At 33.5% G+C, this 23912-nt stretch overlaps 1 protein-coding gene across 1 annotated transcript; it reads right to left on the bottom strand.

Moving 5' to 3' along the window:
- Nucleotides 1-3582: 3582 nt before the first annotated feature.
- Nucleotides 3583-6010, bottom strand: LOC134233432 (uncharacterized; the record flags this gene model as incomplete). The annotated part of the gene is made up of 3 exons (XM_062715405.1): nucleotides 5779-6010; nucleotides 5242-5502; nucleotides 3583-3867 (listed from the first exon to the last, which is right to left on the bottom strand). Coding segments are annotated over exons 1-3 (622 nt in total), but the record flags the coding sequence as incomplete, so codon positions are not given.
- Between the last annotated feature and the right edge of the window lie 17902 nt (nucleotides 6011-23912).

Consider the following 23912-nt stretch of genomic DNA (forward strand, 5'->3'; position numbering starts at 1 on the left):
AACCTTCACTAATGTCTTTGACTACTTGAGAGGATCTTTCAATCTATGCATTGTGAAAGGATCCATAGACCCCTTATATGAGTTATTGCCCCCGAAAGTTTTTAAATTTTACAAATAATTAAAAATTTTCAAAACGAGCAGTCGTAGAGACATTGGACCAACTGCATAAGATTCATTTACTTTTGACACTTAAAATTTGAGCAAAGGTCAAAGATCAAGTTCATTCCACAAGTGAGAAATTAAGCTATTTTAATCTCTTTCAACCTATATCATCTGTCTATGCATCATTAAAATGCACTCTTAAAACTATTTCAAAGATTACAATCTTGTCCCTTAAGATTAACCCTTGAAAAAGTTATATCCCCTTTTGTGAAAAACCTTATCGCTACTCCTCCGAAACTGTAGACCGTAGATACACCAAACCTTCACTAATGTCTTAAGGGACTTTATGCCATACTTCACTGTTTAAGCGCAAAAGGATCTGATGACCCTTATGTGAGTTATTGCCCTTTAACTTCTTTGTACTTACTATTAGACCTTATAACTTGAAAACTATAAGTCATAGAAGCATGGGGTCAATTGCATTATGACCCTTGACCTTTGACCTTGAATATTTGTTCAAAGTCATATAGCCATGGGACTTAGTGCATAAGATTCATTGACGTTTGACCTTAAAATTTATGCAAAGGTCAAAGGTCATTCCAAAAATGAGAAATTAAGCTTTTTATATAACTCTTTTGTACGTCTTTCAACATATACTTTATGTCTTTGCATCATTGATAATTATGTCCTCTTAAAGCTATTTCAAAGATATTATTCTTGTCCCCTAAGATTGACCCTATTAAAAGTTATTGCCCCTTGTTCGAAAAACCTTATCGCTACTCCTTCGAAACCGTAGAGACACCAAACTTTCACTAATGTCTTAAGGATCTTTAGTCATAACTTCATTGTATAAATGCAAAAGGATCTGATGACCCTTATGTAAGTTATCGCCCTTTAACATCCTTGTACTTACTATTAAACCTTATAACTTGAAAATTATAAGTCGTATAAGCATGGGGTCAATTGCATTGTGACCCTTGACCTTAAAAATTCATTCAAGGTCAAAGGTCAAGGTCATTTCATTTTTTTTTTAATTTTTCATTTTTCTATCCTTTAAGACAATTTTGGTTTCTTATTCATAGAATTTAATTTCAAGGAGTCAGATATAAAACAAAATTGAAATTCAAAGAAGGTGGAAAGACCTCTTATTGTTCTCTGAACAGTAAGTCTCCTAGTTAATTTTATTCTGCGGATGAGTAGCCAAATATGTAAAAATCACAAGCATTCCGAGTATTACAAAAGCAATACATGTCCCGTACCGGGTTCCCCTTTTCTCTCTGTTTAGATGTCAGTTTATAATATCTTTTTTATGATAAAGCTACCCAGCAAGTTTCAAAGTAATAATTTTAACATTGCAATCTCGTTTAGATCATTTATTTAGTGCAGCACGAACCCAATCTGAAACCATATTATGAAAAATTAAAAATGCCATAATATCTTCAAAAATCAATGAAGCGTAACATTCAAACTTGATCTGTAACTTATCAACATGCACTCGCATACCAAAAATCGTTTAGAAAAAAAAAAGTTTGGAAGAGTAAGTGAGATAGAATGACAGACGGCTAGACGCTAGAGAGAAAGACGGACGGAAAGCTAGACGGACGGACGGAGGGGACTTAAAATATAAATTTGAGTATAACGTCTTCAATAATTAAGGTATACTCCGATTGGGGCTGCCACGATTAACCGAAATATCGGTTAACCGCGATTCACAATCTTTCGGTTTGATTCGGTACGTTTTTCCAAGATTTCGATTCGATTCAGGTTTGATTTTTTCATACTAACATTTGCTGTTGTTACGCATTCCGATAGGTTAATCGGAAGAAATTGTGGCAAATCATGTTAACGGAAACAAAAACATGAAAATGGCCGCGAAGAAGTCGACGGGGGACTACTTCCAAGTTCCATTTTCGACAGAAAGATGGCACAAAGTATATTAGATTTACTAAAAGGCAACACCGCTCAGCCACATAATTCTAAATTTAGAGGAACCGGCACAGTGCTGCGAATTTCCTTATTTTTATTTAATATTGAGATCGTTTTGAATGTGAAATAATTATTGACATTCTTGTTATGACCGTTAGGTGGTTCGATATCGTATTGGTGCATCAAGAATTTAAAAAAACGGCAGAGATCTAACCCTTTCTATTGTGGCCAAACAGCCGTTGTAAGCAAATCACCAATACTTTTATGTTAAGCATAATAATTGATATGAAATCATTGGTTGTTTGAAAGATTTGTTCGCATGTTTCATTTTTTAAAACCCATGACCAGCATTTTTTATAATTTGGATTGCAGACATTTGATTCTCTGGGTCATACTTTGTAATTAGAACATTAGGTATTTTCTTTGTTTTCTTGCCTTTACATTCCATTTTATTTTAATAAACCTTAGAAAAGTATGAATTATTATTTATTAAAGAATGTCTTCTGATTGTGATAATCAAAGATTACAGATTTTTTTTACAAAAAATAAAACGAAATCTATTTCTTATAATCGAACCGAAATTATTCGAAAATCGAAGTTTTTGTTTGAACCGAATCGATTCTAATATTAACTAATTCGTGGCAGCCTTAACTCCGATCTTCAGTCAGGTAGGATAACTCTTTAATTTATTATTTAGTTCAAATGGTCTCAAAATGAAGCTTGAAAATTAATCTTTTCATGCAACAATTTTCATTTTATACCTCTTTATGTGTTCTTTGAAGTTATCAGGAAGGTCTTATAAAAAGTCAAAATATTTACCCCAAAAAGTACTTTAAAGTTACTTATATTTAAAGAAATTGTGTTTCTTTTAATCTTATCATAGATACCAATTTTTATTTACATTATATGAAATTAGATGTGATTGATGGTTCTTTGCAATGAAAGGAAACTGTTTATACACAATAGATTGTAAATATGATCGAAGTAAATGGAGGAAATTAAACTACCTTAAAAAAAAATTTGCAATTTCTACAAAAGCCTATACCTATGATTTTTATTTCTTAATTTTATTTTTTTTTAATCAAATTTGAATGAAAAAATGCATAGTATGTGTTTTTATTCGCATATTTGAACATTTATTTCAGATTAACTAATTTTCCCTACACAATATAATTAGCTTTAAAGATGAAGTTTGAAGAATTATCGTGGATAAACGTACATTACTTTGATAATTCAGTGAAACTTTTGTGAGCATTTTCAATTAGTCAAGGCATGATATGATTTTCAGAAACTGAGGATCGGAGTACTTAAAAGTAATGGAAAATTAAGCACTCTCCCATCCCAACAAAAATTAAGGGATCATACTATCACATATGATGTGTTCTTATAACATTAATTGCTTCGTCAAGCAAGCTTTTTGATAACGATTACTTGCTAAGCACACACACCCGACCTCCCTCACAGACCCTCAGAGAGAGAGAGAGAGAGAGAGAGAGAGAGAGAGAGAGAGAGAGAGAGAGAGAGAGAGAGAGAGAGAGAGTAACATTTACTTACTTGTATAAATTGTTTGCTTAAACTTTTTTGAAAATTTCAACGCTTCCTTCGCAAACGCTGCAATCGTGATGTCATATGTCATTCCAGGCCTTAGTTTATCTATTGTTATGTTTTGAGCAGTTCTATTAACAAGCATAGCCTGTCTATTTTCAATCATAGGGGTTTCACCCAGATCTACTTGAAATGTAGTAATGCCTCTTGATATACAACTTGTCATGTTTAAAATCACTGAATCATTTGTAACGTCTTTAACCAGAGAATCACTGCATCTTGGAGTTTCTATTTCTGAAAGAAAGATTTTATGATCATACCAACATAAATTACGTTTATTTACGAGTATACAAAAACTTTTCATTTGTTCATCTTTAAATCAACTAAAACAGAACCGCACAGCTCTGAATGACTTCAAAAATAATTTCCATTTTAATTAATACCTTCTGGAAAAAAACAACTGGTATTTATAATTTGAAAAAAATTAAAGAAGTTATATTTATATTCATCAGTACTAGCTATAGATTGAAAATACGGACTTAATCGCAGTGGTAAAATTTAGAAATGTATTCAAAATAAAGTACTATCTTCCTTATGCAAAGCTTTTTTATCCTTCTTATTTGACATTAGTCTTTGACACTTCTTTTCAATATTTAAATATTTCGGTTTACCAATGTTTCGGTACGATCTTGTGCATGACTAAAGAGATATAATGTGCTGAAATGCGCATCTGGTGCATCGAAACTAGTTACCTACAAGACTTTCAAAAAAAGAGGCTAAAAGGCCACATCGCTCACCTGAGGTGCTTTGACCATGCTGTTCTTTACCAGATTTCCCCCTTGTTATACCTATTGTGACCCTATCATAACCTACGGACCATAATTTGGACAAATTAAAATCTACGCTATCAAAGGATGCTTCCAAATAAGTTTCAGCTTTTCTGGTCCATTGGTTCTTGAGGAGAAGATTTTTCAAAGATTTTTCTTATATATTTCTATGTTAAACTTTGATTCCCCCTTGTGGCCCCGCCCAACCCCCAGAGTCATGATATGAACAATTTAAAATCTACACAACCCCAGGATGCTTCCATACAAAATTCATTTTTCTAGCCCAGAGGTTCTTGAGAGGAAGAATTTTTAATGACCCACCTTAATTTTGTCTTTTCTTTATTATCTCCCATTGTGAGGGGACTCGGACCTTCATTTTAACACTTTGAATTTCCCTTCAGTCAATCATGCGTTGTAGCAAGTTTGGTCAAAATTCGTCCAGTGGTTCTTGAGAAGAAGTCGAAAATGTGAAAAGTTTACAGACGGAAAGACAGAAAGACGGCTAGATAGACGGATGGACAAAAGTGATCAGAAAAGCTCACTTGAGCCTTCGACTCAGGTGAGCTAAAAACCCAAATGCACATTTCTGGTGCACAATAATATTGTGGTACACATGCAAAGGAATCTATGAATGTAATGCACAGCATGACTTACTGTATTTTGCAGTTTATGTTTTGTAATGACTTCATTTTATCTGATAATCAAATTGTCTTATGAGATCTTTTTCAACATAACTGAATATTTTTATATAATTTACAAGAATAAATGGAAGTATTATTAACATAAATAAGCATTATTTTTCTCACTGAATGAAATGATGTGTATCAACAAAAATATTTACCAATTGTTTTACTGAATTTACAGGGTTCATTTGTCCAAAGATTAGAAACTCCTTCTGCTATGACTGAGAAATCATACGTTATTCCCGGCTTTAGTGTAAGATTCATTATATTTCTATCTAAAGGAAAAGATTTATTCTTTATATTGGAAGACCATGTCACAAAGATCCTGTTTAGTCGGGCATGGTACTGCTCCGGATATTCGAGTTTGTAACTTTCATTAATCAAGACAACCTTGAAAGCCGTGCAGTTCAAAACAGGATCTACAGAAAAACAAAATAAACTTCATGTTTCAAATCTTACTGCAAATGTCAGTAATAGATCAGTTAGGTTTAAGGAACAGTTATACTCAATGGGTAACTCCACAAAACTATATAAATCAAAATAAATTATATAGGCAGACAATTAAAGACGAGACACAAAAGCTTGTTATGTCTTACACGGTTTTCAGGGCATATTTCCTACTATGCGTTTCTTTTTTTGAAGAGTATATATTGTCTTTCTGAATAAACACCTTATGTCTCTTTGAGTATACTTACACGTAGTAACATTGAAATGGCAATTATTACTACTTAGTTCAAATCCCTGTGAAAAATTTACTGCTGCATATAACATTAACTGATATGCCGTTGATGACGTCAGATTTTTTAATTCTAAAATATCCACAATTCGGTGCTTATAGATGACGTCATTTCCATTTGAAGTGATAATGAAATGACTGGCGTCTTTTCTCCCAACAGAAGACACATTAATATTTGTTTCATGTGCCGTTGTCTGAACAGTTAAGTTTCTGCACTGGTAGATGAGTGGTTCTTAAAAAAGAAAAAAAGAGCAATTAAATGGAAAGTGTACATACTGTACATTTATCAAATATATAAACTAATTTTTTTCTATAAAGTGTCCCATTCCATTTGCATTTATAATAATGATAATGATAAAATATTTAATGATATTAACGTTAAACAGTGATTACTTGGAGCACAGGTGTTTCCGTCCCAGAATGTATTATTTGGGCATTGGCATGTTTTATGGCATTCAAAACCCTCTTTGCATTCATTTGAATTCGAACAGGATTCGTCGTGAGATTTTCCTAAATACCGAGAAATAAGTAATCTTATTTTAACATAATAATGCATCAATTCACAAACATTTAAGAATGCTAAAAAGAACCATATCATCTTTGATAATTCATATTTCTTAAGGACCTCGTAGACTTAAAATGTGTAAAACTTAATGTTTGATGATAATTGTTTAATAATTACGATACAATAAATTCTTGTCTAACAAAACATTACGAACTTTTTATATATAAAAATCAGCTTATTAAAAATGACATCAATAATTTACGCGATAAAAGAAACGAAATAGTCAAAATAAAGTCATGCACTTATAAGATTAGTTAATCAACGTATTTTGAGAACATATTTTGTCCTCTCAAAATGTCATCGTGAGGTCTTAACTTTGGCAGATGTCATCCTGGCATTGAAAATCTCTACATTGTACATAGTGAAGAAACAGTGCTATCCCCCAATATGTTTTTCATATAATATATTATAAAATATTTAATGATATTAACGTTAAACAGTGATTACTTGGAGCACAGGTGTTTCCGTCCCAGAATGTATTATTTGGGCATTGGCATGTTTTATGGCATTCAAAACCCTCTTTGCATTCATTTGAATTCGAACAGAATTCGTCGTGAGATTTTCCTAAATAATCTTATTTTAACATAATAATGCATCAATTCACAAACATTTAAGAATGATAAAAAAGAACCGTATCATCTTTTATAATTTATATTTCTTAAGGACCTCGTAGACTTAAAATGTATAAAACTTAATGTTTGATGATAATTGTGTAATAATTACGATACAATAAATTCTTGTCTAACAAAACATTACGAACTTTCTATAGATAAAAATCAGCTTATTAAAAAAGACATCAATAATTTACGCGATAAAGGAAACGAAACAGTCAGAATAAAGTCATGCACTTATAAGATTAGTTAATCAACGTACTTTGAGAACATAACTTATGAGGTCATAACTTTGGCAGATGCCATCCTGGCATTGAAAATCTCTACATTGTACATAGTGAAGAAACAGTGCTATCCCCCGTTATGTTTTTCCTATTTGATAACAGAACAGATTAATTATGCAACTTTTATACATGTAAATTTCGTACAGTTGAATGAGTGCTCGCTGCATGATCGGAAAGTCCAACCTAGGCCGCGACTGACTTAAGTCTAATTTACAACAAATCTTAAACTAATATAACTGCCTTTAGTGAAGAAATATTAATTTAGAAAGCGCAAAGAAATTCACTTTGATAAGGATAAGGAATTATTATAAATTGTGCTTTATTAATAAAATTAATTTCATTTCAATATGTACTGGTAACGATCCCCTAAAAACTAACGTCCAAACAACTATATCTCACTTCTATTCTCAATGACCGTGTAGTGTAGGGCAGTGCTGTGAGAATTCCATCGGCATCGAAAGCAATTTTTGACTTGCCTAGATAGCTGAACGGTATAATACAGCTAGGAGATACATGTAGATTCCGTTGGTCGAGGGTTGCTTGGGAGGAAGAGGGTATCTTTAAAAAAGGGAATTTCTTTGTGCTTTCTATTTTAATATTTCTTCACCTAGGGCAGTTATATTAGGTTAAGACTTGTTGTTAATTGTGCTTTATAATTAAATTAATTTCATTACAACAGGTATTGGTAATGATCCTCTAGAACTAATGTCCAAATAACTATATCTCAATTCTATTCTCAATGATCCTGTAGTGTACGTAGGGCATCGCTGTGAGAATTCTGTCGGCTTCGAAAGCTAGTTTTTTGACTTGCCTAGATAGCCCAGCAGTCTAACGCGCTGTTTCTGTTCTGTTAGGATTCCGTAGGTCGAGAGTTCAACCCCGGGCTGGGGCTGATGTGGGTATCCTTATATAAGTGAGTTTCTTTGTATGACTGTATGAATTTAAATGAATACTTTGTTACCATGGTAATGTATGTTAAAGTTGATTTACCAAATATGTTTGTCATGAGTTTAGACAGCAGGGATTGTTTGAGTCAATGTTTTTGAGATATTTAGACCATTTACAATTATTTCGGGGGGGGGGGTCTCAATTTGTCTTGACCTATATACTGCTAAATGTATCTTGACACATCCATGCCAAAAAGATTGTATAAATATATATATTGTAATTGGGTTTGAGGAAAACTTTCAAAGGTTTGGATTTTTGTTTGAAAGCAAAAGGGGGCTTTTTTTTTATTACTTACAGGAACCATGACCTGTATTAGGTCTCGTGTTTCAAGACAAAAATAATAGAATTCTCCATGGTTAATATCTTATATATTTGATAGATATTTCCAAATTCAGTAGGTGGGAATGAATGGCAGTCCTGATGATAAAGATGGAATAAAGTGGATTTCTGTTGTAACAATTTAAATCCATTGACATTGTAAGACATGTGATTTCCTACACCACAGTAGCTTTAATATGAATCAAAGACCACGTGCGAATCAAAACTATGGTAAACAAGTTCCACCTCATAAATTCGTGAGCATGCTTGTTACCTCAGGGGTTGCAAAAATCTATCTAAAATTTTACAAAACGAGATAGTCTAGGCAAAATTGACAGGAAACTAAATGAATTAATAAAGTATTTGGAGGAAGTCAATGGAGTTATCCGGGTAGGTTAAGAAATCAGCCCCCATATCTTTTTATAATCCCCCCCCCCCCCCCGCAATTGTCGTTTTCGCATCTAAACTTTTCAATTTTATAAATATTCTCTCGCACTTCAAAATATCATTTGCTGTTTCACAGCAACACTAACAGATTCATCAACTTCCAAACTAATCTGTGTTTTCTCCACAGAGGAACATTTCAATATTTTACAAATGCATATTGGATTTATGCTCACCTATGCATGTCATTGTTTCCATGCATAGGATTTTGAACGAATTCCGCTTCACATGAATACAAAAATATGTCTGTTAATAGCTTGTGAATCATTGACGCCCCCGTATGGCAACAATACATTAGTACCCAGAGGAGGATATTCTCAGTGGAACTACAACTGTGAAATAGGAAAGTAGGCCAAGGTTAAAGTTTTTTCTTAAGTATGGAAATCTCCAAAGTCTAGGTCAAAAAGTCAGTGTAATTAGTATTCAACGAAAGGACTGGCCACAAAGAATTTCTAAGTGCAGTATAGAAGCCCTATCCCTAACCCTACAAAAGTTATGACCAAGGTTAAAAATTCTAAATTGCTGGTTAAAAACCATGGCCAATGTAAAAGGGTCAAAGTTCTTGATATCAAACGAAAGGTCTTTTCACAAGGATTAAATATTTAAAGCATGAAAAGACTAACACTAACCCTTTAAAAGTTTTGGTTGAGATTTGCTTTTTTAAAGGTCAAACTCCAAGGTCACGGTTAAAGAGTTAAAGTTCTTTTCACGAGGATTACATATGTGAAGTATGAAAGCACTAGCCCTTACCGTTCAAAGCTTATGGCCAAGGTTAAAGTTTTTTTCATAAGTACGGAAATCTTCAAGGTCAAAATGTCAAAGTTGTTGGTATCCAATGAAAGGTCTCTCCATAAATAAAACATATATGAAGAATTGAAGTCCTGGTGTCTACTGTTCAAAAGATATGGTCAAGTAAAAGTTTGGTATTTTTGTGTAAAAGTGGGTAAAATTCGAAGGTCAAGGTCAAATTTAGTGGTACCCTAAGAAATGTCTTGTCATAAGGAATATGAAATATGTAAGTCATAGCTCCACGTCCAAACAACTATATCTCACTTCTATTCTCAATGACCGTGTAGTGTAGGGCAGTGCTGTGAGAATTCCATCGGCATCGAAAGCAATTTTTGACTTGCCTAGATAGCTGAACGGTATAATACAGCTAGGAGATACATGTAGATTCCGTTGGTCGAGGGTTGCTTGGGAGGAAGAGGGTATCTTTAAAAAAGGGAATTTCTTTGTGCTTTCTATTTTAATATTTCTTCACCTAGGGCAGTTATATTAGGTAAAGACTTGTTGTTAATTGTGCTTTATAATTAAATTAATTTCATTACAACAGGTATTGGTAATGATCCTCTAGAACTAATGTCCAAATAACTATATCTCAATTCTATTCTCAATGATCCTGTAGTGTACGTAGGGCATCGCTGTGAGAATTCTGTCGGCTTCGAAAGCTAGTTTTTTGACTTGCCTAGATAGCCCAGCAGTCTAACGCGCTGTTTCTGTTCTGTTAGGATTCCGTAGGTCGAGAGTTCAACCCCGGGCTGGGGCTGATGTGGGTATCCTTATATAAGTGAGTTTCTTTGTATGACTGTATGAATTTAAATGAATACTTTGTTACCATGGTAATGTATGTTAAAGTTGATTTACCAAATATGTTTGTCATGAGTTTAGACAGCAGGGATTGTTTGAGTCAATGTTTTTGAGATATTTAGACCATTTACAATTATTTCGGGGGGGGGGGGTCTCAATTTGTCTTGACCTATATACTGCTAAATGTATCTTGACACATCCATGCCAAAAAGATTGTATAAATATATATATTGTAATTGGGTTTGAGGAAAACTTTCAAAGGTTTGGATTTTTGTTTGAAAGCAAAAGGGGGCTTTTTTTTTATTACTTACAGGAACCATGACCTGTATTAGGTCTCGTGTTTCAAGACAAAAATAATAGAATTCTCCATGGTTAAAATCTTATATATTTTATAGATATTTCCAAATTCAGTAGGTGGGAATGAATGGCAGTCCTGATGATAAAGATGGAATAAAGTGGATTTCTGTTGTAACAATTTAAATCCATTGACATTGTAAGACATGTGATTTCCTACACCACAGTAGCTTTAATATGAATCAAAGACCACGTGCGAATCAAAACTATGGTAAACAAGTTCCACCTCATAAATTCGTGAGCATGCTTGTTACCTCAGGGGTTGCAAAAATCTATCTAAAATTTTACAAAACGAGATAGTCTAGGCAAAATTGACAGGAAACTAAATGAATTAATAAAGTATTTGGAGGAAGTCAATGGAGTTATCCGGGTAGGTTAAGAAATCAGCCCCCATATCTTTTTATAATCCCCCCCCCCCCCGCAATTGTCGTTTTCGCATCTAAACTTTTCAATTTTATAAATATTCTCTCGCACTTCAAAATATCATTTGCTGTTTCACAGCAACACTAACAGATTCATCAACTTCCAAACTAATCTGTGTTTTCTCCACAGAGGAACATTTCAATATTTTACAAATGCATATTGGATTTATGCTCACCTATGCATGTCATTGTTTCCATGCATAGGATTTTGAACGAATTCCGCTTCACATGAATACAAAAATATGTCTGTTAATAGCTTGTGAATCATTGACGCCCCCGTATGACAACAATACATTAGTACCCAGAGGAGGATATTCTCAGTGGAACTACAACTGTGAAATAGGAAAGTAGGCCAAGGTTAAAGTTTTTTCTTAAGTATGGAAATCTCCAAAGTCTAGGTCAAAAAGTCAGTGTAATTAGTATTCAACGAAAGGACTGGCCACAAAGAATTTCTAAGTGCAGTATAGAAGCCCTATCCCTAACCCTACAAAAGTTATGACCAAGGTTAAAAATTCTAAATTGCTGGTTAAAAACCATGGCCAATGTAAAAGGGTCAAAGTTCTTGATATCAAACGAAAGGTCTTTTCACAAGGATTAAATATTTAAAGCATGAAAAGACTAACACTAACCCTTTAAAAGTTTTGGTTGAGATTTGCTTTTTTAAAGGTCAAACTCCAAGGTCACGGTTAAAGAGTTAAAGTTCTTTTCACGAGGATTACATATGTGAAGTATGAAAGCACTAGCCCTTACTGTTCAAAGCTTATGGCCAAGGTTAAAGTTTTTTTCATAAGTACGGAAATCTTCAAGGTCAAAATGTCAAAGTTGTTGGTATCCAATGAAAGGTCTCTCCATAAATAAAACATATATGAAGAATTGAAGTCCTGGTGTCTACTGTTCAAAAGATATGGTCAAGTAAAAGTTTGGTATTTTTGTGTAAAAGTGGGTAAAATTCGAAGGTCAAGGTCAAATTTAGTGGTACCCTAAGAAATGTCTTGTCATAAGGAATATGAAATATGTAAGTCATAGCTCCACGTCCAAACAACTATATCTCACTTCTATTCTCAATGACCGTGTAGTGTAGGGCAGTGCTGTGAGAATTCCATCGGCATCGAAAGCAATTTTTGACTTGCCTAGATAGCTGAACGGTATAATACAGCTAGGAGATACATGTAGATTCCGTTGGTCGAGGGTTGCTTGGGAGGAAGAGGGTATCTTTAAAAAAGGGAATTTCTTTGTGCTTTCTATTTTAATATTTCTTCACCTAGGGCAGTTATATTAGGTTAAGACTTGTTGTTAATTGTGCTTTATAATTAAATTAATTTCATTACAACAGGTATTGGTAATGATCCTCTAGAACTAATGTCCAAATAACTATATCTCAATTCTATTCTCAATGATCCTGTAGTGTACGTAGGGCATCGCTGTGAGAATTCTGTCGGCTTCGAAAGCTAGTTTTTTGACTTGCCTAGATAGCCCAGCAGTCTAACGCGCTGTTTCTGTTCTGTTAGGATTCCGTAGGTCGAGAGTTCAACCCCGGGCTGGGGCTGATGTGGGTATCCTTATATAAGTGAGTTTCTTTGTATGACTGTATGAATTTAAATGAATACTTTGTTACCATGGTAATGTATGTTAAAGTTGATTTACCAAATATGTTTGTCATGAGTTTAGACAGCAGGGATTGTTTGAGTCAATGTTTTTGAGATATTTAGACCATTTACAATTATTTCGGGGGGGGGGGGTCTCAATTTTTCTTGACCTATATACTGCTAAATGTATCTTGACACATCCATGCCAAAAAGATTGTATAAATATATATATTGTAATTGGGTTTGAGGAAAACTTTCAAAGGTTTGGATTTTTGTTTGAAAGCAAAAGGGGGCTTTTTTTTTATTACTTACAGGAACCATGACCTGTATTAGGTCTCGTGTTTCAAGACAAAAATAATAGAATTCTCCATGGTTAAAATCTTATATATTTGATAGATATTTCCAAATTCAGTAGGTGGGAATGAATGGCAGTCCTGATGATAAAGATGGAATAAAGTGGATTTCTGTTGTAACAATTTAAATCCATTGACATTGTAAGACATGTGATTTCCTACACCACAGTAGCTTTAATATGAATCAAAGACCACGTGCGAATCAAAACTATGGTAAACAAGTTCCACCTCATAAATTCGTGAGCATGCTTGTTACCTCAGGGGTTGCAAAAATCTATCTAAAATTTTACAAAACGAGATAGTCTAGGCAAAATTGACAGGAAACTAAATGAATTAATAAAGTATTTGGAGGAAGTCAATGGAGTTATCCGGGTAGGTTAAGAAATCAGCCCCCATATCTTTTTATAATCCCCCCCCCCGCAATTGTCGTTTTCGCATCTAAACTTTTCAATTTTATAAATATTCTCTCGCACTTCAAAATATCATTTGCTGTTTCACAGCAACACTAACAGATTCATCAACTTCCAAACTAATCTGTGTTTTCTCCACAGAGGAACATTTCAATATTTTACAAATGCATATTGGATTTATGCTCACCTATGCATGTCATTGTTTCCATGCATAGGATTTTGAACGAATTCCGCTTCACATGAATACAAAAATATGTCTGTTAATAGCTTGTGAATCATTGACGCCCCCGTATGACAACAATACATTAGTACCCAGAGGAGGATATTCTCAGTGGAACTACAACTGTGAAATAGGAAAGTAGGCCAAGGTTAAAGTTTTTTCTTAAGTATGGAAATCTCCAAAGTCTAGGTCAAAAAGTCAGTGTAATTAGTATTCAACGAAAGGACTGGCCACAAAGAATTTCTAAGTGCAGTATAGAAGCCCTATCCCTAACCCTACAAAAGTTATGACCAAGGTTAAAAATTCTAAATTGCTGGTTAAAAACCATGGCCAATGTAAAAGGGTCAAAGTTCTTGATATCAAACGAAAGGTCTTTTCACAAGGATTAAATATTTAAAGCATGAAAAGACTAACACTAACCCTTTAAAAGTTTTGGTTGAGATTTGCTTTTTTAAAGGTCAAACTCCAAGGTCACGGTTAAAGAGTTAAAGTTCTTTTCACGAGGATTACATATGTGAAGTATGAAAGCACTAGCCCTTACTGTTCAAAGCTTATGGCCAAGGTTAAAGTTTTTTTCATAAGTACGGAAATCTTCAAGGTCAAAATGTCAAAGTTGTTGGTATCCAATGAAAGGTCTCTCCATAAATAAAACATATATGAAGAATTGAAGTCCTGGTGTCTACTGTTCAAAAGATATGGTCAAGTAAAAGTTTGGTATTTTTGTGTAAAAGTGGGTAAAATTCGAAGGTCAAGGTCAAATTTAGTGGTACCCTAAGAAATGTCTTGTCATAAGGAATATGAAATATGTAAGTCATAGCTCCACGTCCAAACAACTATATCTCACTTCTATTCTCAATGACCGTGTAGTGTAGGGCAGTGCTGTGAGAATTCCATCGGCATCGAAAGCAATTTTTGACTTGCCTAGATAGCTGAACGGTATAATACAGCTAGGAGATACATGTAGATTCCGTTGGTCGAGGGTTGCTTGGGAGGAAGAGGGTATCTTTAAAAAAGGGAATTTCTTTGTGCTTTCTATTTTAATATTTCTTCACCTAGGGCAGTTATATTAGGTTAAGACTTGTTGTTAATTGTGCTTTATAATTAAATTAATTTCATTACAACAGGTATTGGTAATGATCCTCTAGAACTAATGTCCAAATAACTATATCTCAATTCTATTCTCAATGATCCTGTAGTGTACGTAGGGCATCGCTGTGAGAATTCTGTCGGCTTCGAAAGCTAGTTTTTTGACTTGCCTAGATAGCCCAGCAGTCTAACGCGCTGTTTCTGTTCTGTTAGGATTCCGTAGGTCGAGAGTTCAACCCCGGGCTGGGGCTGATGTGGGTATCCTTATATAAGTGAGTTTCTTTGTATGACTGTATGAATTTAAATGAATACTTTGTTACCATGGTAATGTATGTTAAAGTTGATTTACCAAATATGTTTGTCATGAGTTTAGACAGCAGGGATTGTTTGAGTCAATGTTTTTGAGATATTTAGACCATTTACAATTATTTCGGGGGGGGGGGGGGGGGGGTCTCAATTTGTCTTGACCTATATACTGCTAAATGTATCTTGACACATCCATGCCAAAAAGATTGTATAAATATATATATTGTAATTGGGTTTGAGGAAAACTTTCAAAGGTTTGGATTTTTGTTTGAAAGCAAAAGGGGGCTTTTTTTTTATTACTTACAGGAACCATGACCTGTATTAGGTCTCGTGTTTCAAGACAAAAATAATAGAATTCTCCATGGTTAAAATCTTATATATTTGATAGATATTTCCAAATTCAGTAGGTGGGAATGAATGGCAGTCCTGATGATAAAGATGGAATAAAGTGGATTTCTGTTGTAACAATTTAAATCCATTGACATTGTAAGACATGTGATTTCCTACACCACAGTAGCTTTAATATGAATCAAAGACCACGTGCGAATCAAAACTATGGTAAACAAGTTCCACCTCATAAATTCGTGAGCATGCTTGTTACCTCAGGGGTTGCAAAAATCTATCTAAAATTTTACAAAACGAGATAGTCTAGGCAAAATTGACAGGAAACTAAATGAATTAATAAAGTATTTGGAGGAAGTCAATGGAGTTATCCGGGTAGGTTAAGAAATCAGCCCCCATATCTTTTTATAATCCCCCCCCCCCCGCAATTGTCGTTTTCGCATCTAAACTTTTCAATTTTATAAATATTCTCTCGCACTTCAAAATATCATTTGCTGTTTCACAGCAACACTAACAGATTCATCAACTTCCAAACTAATCTGTGTTTTCTCCACAGAGGAACATTTCAATATTTTACAAATGCATATTGGATTTATGCTCACCTATGCATGTCATTGTTTCCATGCATAGGATTTTGAACGAATTCCGCTTCACATGAATACAAAAATATGTCTGTTAATAGCTTGTGAATCATTGACGCCCCCGTATGGCAACAATACATTAGTACCCAGAGGAGGATATTCTCAGTGGAACTACAACTGTGAAATAGGAAAGTAGGCCAAGGTTAAAGTTTTTTCTTAAGTATGGAAATCTCCAAAGTCTAGGTCAAAAAGTCAGTGTAATTAGTATTCAACGAAAGGACTGGCCACAAAGAATTTCTAAGTGCAGTATAGAAGCCCTATCCCTAACCCTACAAAAGTTATGACCAAGGTTAAAAATTCTAAATTGCTGGTTAAAAACCATGGCCAATGTAAAAGGGTCAAAGTTCTTGATATCAAACGAAAGGTCTTTTCACAAGGATTAAATATTTAAAGCATGAAAAGACTAACACTAACCCTTTAAAAGTTTTGGTTGAGATTTGCTTTTTTAAAGGTCAAACTCCAAGGTCACGGTTAAAGAGTTAAAGTTCTTTTCACGAGGATTACATATGTGAAGTATGAAAGCACTAGCCCTTACCGTTCAAAGCTTATGGCCAAGGTTAAAGTTTTTTTCATAAGTACGGAAATCTTCAAGGTCAAAATGTCAAAGTTGTTGGTATCCAATGAAAGGTCTCTCCATAAATAAAACATATATGAAGAATTGAAGTCCTGGTGTCTACTGTTCAAAAGATATGGTCAAGTAAAAGTTTGGTATTTTTGTGTAAAAGTGGGTAAAATTCGAAGGTCAAGGTCAAATTTAGTGGTACCCTAAGAAATGTCTTGTCATAAGGAATATGAAATATGTAAGTCATAGCTCCACTAAATCAAAAGATATGGTCAAGGTTAAAGTTTTTGAGGATCAACAGACAGAGAGACAGACAAAGACACATAGAGACAGACAAACAGACAGACGGACAAACAAGACAAAAGCTATTTATGGGGGCTTTATAAACTTTTTAATACATTAATGCATCAATTCAACAATTTACAATTAAAACATAGAACAAGAATCGTCTATAGTTCGTTTTTCTTATGGATCTTGGATATTTTGACCTTGTATAAAATCGAAATCAATTCATCAGATTTAAATCAATGTTTGAAAATTATAGTAGAATAAAATCTTGTTAAGCAACACTTTCAGTAAAATTCTATAGATATGAACCAAACCATAATTAACAAGAGCAAAATCAACAATTTGTCGATAATATAATAAAAAAAATAAATTTCTTATCTTGATTTTACCAAAATCAATAACTTAAAAACTTAAGATTTTTCGAATTTTCAACTCTATGCATAACTATTCTCCACAATAAATTAAAGCCCAGTCTTAACCTGGTCATTGTTCATTTGCAAAATTATTTTGTTGAGTTAACATTAAAAAGATGCTTGAGTTTCTGATTGACAATATCTTTGTGGTTTTTAGGTACCAATTGCGCTTCGTTGTTAGCAGACCTATTTTTGTATTCAAATGAAGCAGAATTTGCACAAAATCTTATGCATAAAAATAAGAAAACACTTGCTGTGGCCTTCAACTCGATATTTAGATATATCGACGGCGTATTATCAATTAACAATTATAATTTCTATTTCTATGTCGATACTATATATCTTTGGGAGCTTGAGATAAAAGATACCACAGAGTGTGACACATCTGTTTTATACTTGTATATGTTTTCTTGAAAAAGACATTAATGGTAATCTAACAACCAAGCCCTATGATAAACGTGATGACTCTAACTTTTATATCGTCAATTACCCTCACCTATGCAGCAATATACCTTCATCGCCTGCATACGTAGTTTAGATATCTCAGTTGATTCGATACGTAAGAGCATGGTCTACGTATGAAAAATTTCTACAACGAGGTAAATTATTGAAAAACCAGTTTACGAAACAAGAATATCGACAGTCTCGTTTTAAATAATCATTTCGCAAGTTCTATGATCGATTCATGACCTGGTCAGCAAATACAATTTAACATTGAGTCGAATGATGACTGAGTTTTTCATACTAATTGTTAGTCAATTATTTATACACTGAATTGACGACAGACTTTTCTCTTTTCATGACAAGGAGCACACGACTGGTCGGCAGGGTATGTTCACTCCTCCATAGCACCTGATCCCACCTCTGACGTTTTGGAGTTCCATGTTTGCTCTGCTCCTGTTTTGTATTCTTGATGGACTTTTGATCTTAAATACTGTTCCTAATTTTCATATGTTTCACTATTCACACATGATATCACAATGAACAAATGGGATTAAAATCAAATTAGGAATGTTGAATAATAAAAGAGGAATTCGTGACAAGTGGTAAAGTAATTTTATCAAAAGCTTGTGAAACGTAATATTTTCTGTAAATAATAACGTTTTATCATATTAGATTGTTTGAGAAAATACTTTTGGTATATACCGTATATATTAATTTCGTCAAAGGATAAAATTTTGAATTAAATTTGCTCCTTAATGTACCTGACGTATAATTGAAAGAAAATAAAGAAGTAAACCGTGAGTCTAAATAAAGTCACGTTTTATAGAGATTTATCGACTTACTTGTGGCACAAATTTCGCCATTCCAGAATGTATTCGTGGGATCTTTACATTGGCAGATGCTACCCAGGCATTGAAAACCATCTTTGCATTGTGATGAATTATTACAGTTGCTTCCATGTGTTTTTCCTAAATATAACAAAACAAATTAGGCAACCCAATCTTGTTTAACGGTATGTAGAAAAATAAGATAACTTTCATACAAATTGTACCGTTGAATAGCACTCGCTGCGTGATCTGATGGTTGTGTGTTCAAACCTTGGACATGACCTATTTAAGTCTGACTAAAAATAGGTTGCAATTATTTTTTCTCCAAGCTCTTGTAATTTTGAAGTGAAATTTCCTGGTGTTAAGCTCAAAGATTTAAAACCTAGGCCCTGTATCATTACTTTAAAATTGATTTGTTTGCAGGAGATGCAACTCTGCATTAGCCTTAAAGCAATGTACATAATATTGAAACACATTTAAATTCTGATTTATGTGCTCTTAAATACTAAAACTGATAAACAATTCGGTTCATATGAACCTGAAGCACTTTTGCAGCTCTGTTCTGCAGCATGTTAAAAAATCAAGAGGGTGTGTGTGTGTGTGTGTGTGTGTGTATAGAGCATTTATTACAAATGCCAAATGAGATTACATATTTTACAATTTCAGAATGCAGCAGAAGGTGGGGCCAAAAAATATCCCACACTTTATACTAAAGAAAACTAGTACATACATGTATATTTTCTACAACAATAACAATAGAAACCTTATACAAAGAAACTAGTACATGTATTCTCTACAATAACAATAGGTATGGAGGATTTAGGGGGTGGAGGTGGGTAAAATTTGTAAACCACATTTCCGGAGCCAAAAGTTATTTTGATAAGGATAAGGCTAATAGCCGTAACTAAAGGGCTCTTAAGTATAAAACCCAGAAAATCCCTTCGGGACCCATGGATTCACACAAAATAGTGATTAAAAAAATACGCAATTTTGTACGTATTTATATTCATAAATACACTTATGTGCTCTTAAATACTAAAACTGATAAACAAATCTGAAGCACATTTGTTTGTGTGTGTATAGAGCATTTATTACAAATGCCAACTGAGATTACATATTTTACAATTTCAGAATGCAGCAGAAGGTGGGACCCAAAAAATATACCACAAGAGGGACAATGAATTTCAGAAATCAGTAAATCTGGTAAATGAATTCTTTAATGAGTCCCTCAATTCAAAAGCCAAAACAATTGAGAATAATTCCTGAGGGTAATTTTGTAATCCATTTTTTTTGGCCAATTAGGATCCATAGAACTTTCTATATCCTTTTTTTCTTTAAACAGACAATAACCATTACCCAAGAATCAGCTGCATGTGGAGATGCATGTGTTTTGATGTAACATGTATATGTTCAAATAACCATCATACCAAGATACAAACTGTTTGTTTAAATTTCATTGCATATATGTATAGCTTGTTTTAATTTCTCCAATTTCTCCGGCAGCGATGTATATTCATTGCCACTGTGTCACATTCAATTTCAAAATTACCAACTTTGTAGCTGCCCATAAAGTCTTTTATCCAACACGAGTAACGCAGAAAAAATATCCCTTGACTTTACAAATCCATTATAAGGCCACAGATTTTTTTTTTTCAAAAATTAGCACAAGACCTGGACAACCCAAGTGCAAACCTTATCACAGAATATGAGACTTTCCCATTTAAAGCCCAGAAGTTCATGATCCTCTTTGTGACTTGGTATATATGACAAGCTGAATATTTAGCATCTATTTCGGCAAAAAGGCAACTTTCCCCATGGAAACAATAATATTTACAGCATTATCCAGAATAAATCCAGAACAATTAATCATTACTTAGTATATATTTTTTAAATGAAAAGACTAGTGTTGTTTGAGTCTAAATTGAACATGTTCTTTCTTTCGAACAATACCAATTTGGAAAAATTAAAATTTTCAAAGGAGGGGCCGAATCAAAAAAGTCCAGCAATTTTATGAACATAATATCTTTCTGTACCTTGTAGCAATCAATGACTGAGTTGTGTAAAGAGAATATGAGATACTAAGATGGGCTGAAAGATATTGCATCCTGATGTTGTTAATCAAATCTATACTTAAATTCTGAAACAAGATATCATAAATAATGGCATCATGGCCCCTTAAAAATAAATATTTAAGGACATTAGGGAAAATAGGGGTAAAAACATAACTGCATTAGAAACAATATAAATACTCTCAACCAAGTAAGATTTGTAAACCACCTTTTCGGAGCCAAAAGTTATTTTGATAAGGATAAGGCTAATAGCCGTAACTAAAGGGCTCTTAAGAAAAAATCCGGAAAATCCCTTCGGGACTCATGGATTCACACAAAATAGTGATTAATAAAAATACGCAATTTTGTACGTATTTAGATCACATAAATTCCTTTATATACATAAATACACTTACGTGAAATTGAAAATTGGTGTTTACAGAATCAAATGATTCGGAACACGGACAAATCAAAATGTATGCTTATGTGTACACAAAAAAAAGATCAAGATTAAATAAACAAATACTTGATGAAAACATTCTTGCAAAAATTTGGAAAACGTTGAAATAGGAAAACTCCTAGGTATTCAGATAGAACAATCTCGTCAGTATAATTGTCATGTTGATATAGTTTGCAGATCCTTAAGATACAAATATAGATTGCGCAGGTGCGTGCTAAAGGAGGATCTGACGGTCCTGTCTGGGTGTAATATCCCTCGGACGTGGTATCTCTTAGTCTTTCATTCGTGTTCCTAGCTGGTGGAGACGTACGTTTTAATGCTGCAAAGCCGATTGATGTTCACCAAATGCAGTTGTAACTTCCAGTTGCGTAGCTCTGGTTTATATAATTGTTAGAGCCTTGTTACGTTCATCATTGTTTAAGCGTGGCATTGCAGCATCAAAATTGCAATCAAAGCAAAAATATGGGTTCAATAACAGTGTTTATTGTTTGTCTAAATCCACAATTTCATTGAAAATAGACCCCCATTTACAAGAAATATGATAATTAATAAAGGAAATAATTCAAAAATAGGGGTATAAAAGCCCATGAAATACTTTAAATAGTATAGGTCATAGGTATCCAATGATAAAAGGATAATTGTTCCACATACCTTTTCAAAATTTCTTTCATAAGTTAATCTATATGCGTTTCTTTTTTGTTGAGTATATAAACTTAAATTCAGCAGTTTGAGAAACATAAATATTCTCTCTCCTTACAAATTAGCGTAATTATAATCTACCGGAAAATTAAGGGTCGTACAACTTAGATCTGTTTACTTGTACCACATAGTTTCTAAAATGGCACATGTACATGTCCCCATTGTACGGTTAACAATTTAATGGAATATGAGTTCAAAGCAATTCTCAAAAGCAAAATATCATAACTCGATCAATTAGTAAGCGTTAACATTTTAGTCTGCATTCAAACGAGTTGAACAGAGTACAAATATTAACATTTCGTGCATTGGGGTCGAGGAAAGGAAAATCCACCAAACCATACGTTATCGCGGGAAAAAAATTTCTGCAGCTTCATTACAAATTTGTACGTCAAATATCAATGATTCTTATATGTTATTTAAGGAATGACTCGAATTCTTGGCCATATTATCGAGTATACTCGGTTTGGGTTAGTTATACGCTTTATAATCCGCGAAGCGGATTATAAAAAAGCGTAAACTGACCCAAACCAGATTATACTCGATAATATGGCCAAGAATTAAAGTCATTCCTTATAATTTAATTTTAAAATAATTAAACAACTTTTGATGTAAAATTGTGTTGCTTTTTATAAGTTCAAATTTACCGCGCAATAATACAACCGTAGTAACGGAAGTGATTTGAAGCGAGGGGAGGTAATAACTGATACATAGATCTAGCAGCCATGATGTTTGTTTACATGAGGTAAGAACGAGTAATTGTTTATAGTTGAAGGTACATTTATTAAATCTGGAATTTTCCATGGATTCCGAGGACTGGAAATGAGGGGATTGCATGGATATGATGATTAAGCTGGTCGTCAAGGGGGTGTGTCCCCATACCAACTAGATTATACAAAATGTTATGCGTTCCTTTTTGGAAATCAACCAATGAGAGGCGAGAATACAAATAAAATTAAATTATATGTGAATATTTTTGTTGAGTTTACATTGATTATTTTGTAGATACGAGAAATAATAGGATGTATCAACAAACATGTAGAATAAAAGCTTCTCGAGGCCCGCTTGAGTGTCAACAGTATCCCTGTTCCTTCTTCATCCAACGATTATATTAATCTCCAAACTAATTATTTGTCAGGAAAGTCGCTTTTTAAACTCCTATTCTGTTTCTTTTTCACTTTGGTCGACATTGTCGATGTGGCAGCTACCAGACTCTCTTACCCTGCTTTTTTGTTTATGAAAGTACCGGTACGCGTGCGTACAAAGCATGGATATGGAACTCGAACACGTTGCAATGTGGATATATATGACCATAAATTGTAATCAATTTAATTGGAATTAATCAGAATCATTCACTCTTGAAACTTATTATTTTTTTAATGAATCTAAATTTATCAGTAGTAAAATATTTCCAAATCCTATGGGAAACTTTAACAAGTCTATTTTTGAAGACATGCGAAGTACTGTCACTTTAAGGTGAGAGTGGATTATATTTTTAAACATTTATGGAATGGATCTTTCACGTCCAGCATTTATCTTAAGATTTTGTGCAGAGGATGGGACATTTGTTTATTAACAAAAAAATCGTTTGGATGTTGTTAAATTATTATTCATTAGGATATTACATGTTTGTCTTTTTTTTCAACAAGATGTTATTTCCAAATATCATGTGATGAAACTTCAAATTTGTGGTCCCGTTTAGCTGACACACCCTTACATTTTCACAAATTATAATTTTATTCTTAGGGCGAAAGAAAAGCGGCAATGTTTTGATTATTAATATAATACAGAAAATTCAGAATAGAAATGTTTGAAAGTAAAACACCCTCACAAGTATCGTCATTCCATGTTTAATGTTCTGTACAGAGTTTAACAAAT

The sequence above is a fragment of the Saccostrea cucullata genome, unplaced genomic scaffold, assembly GCF_032062105.1.
Source record: "Saccostrea cucullata isolate Sc308-1 unplaced genomic scaffold, CSIRO_AGI_Scuc_v1 ctg3920, whole genome shotgun sequence".
NCBI lineage: Eukaryota > Metazoa > Mollusca > Bivalvia > Ostreida > Ostreidae > Saccostrea > Saccostrea cuccullata.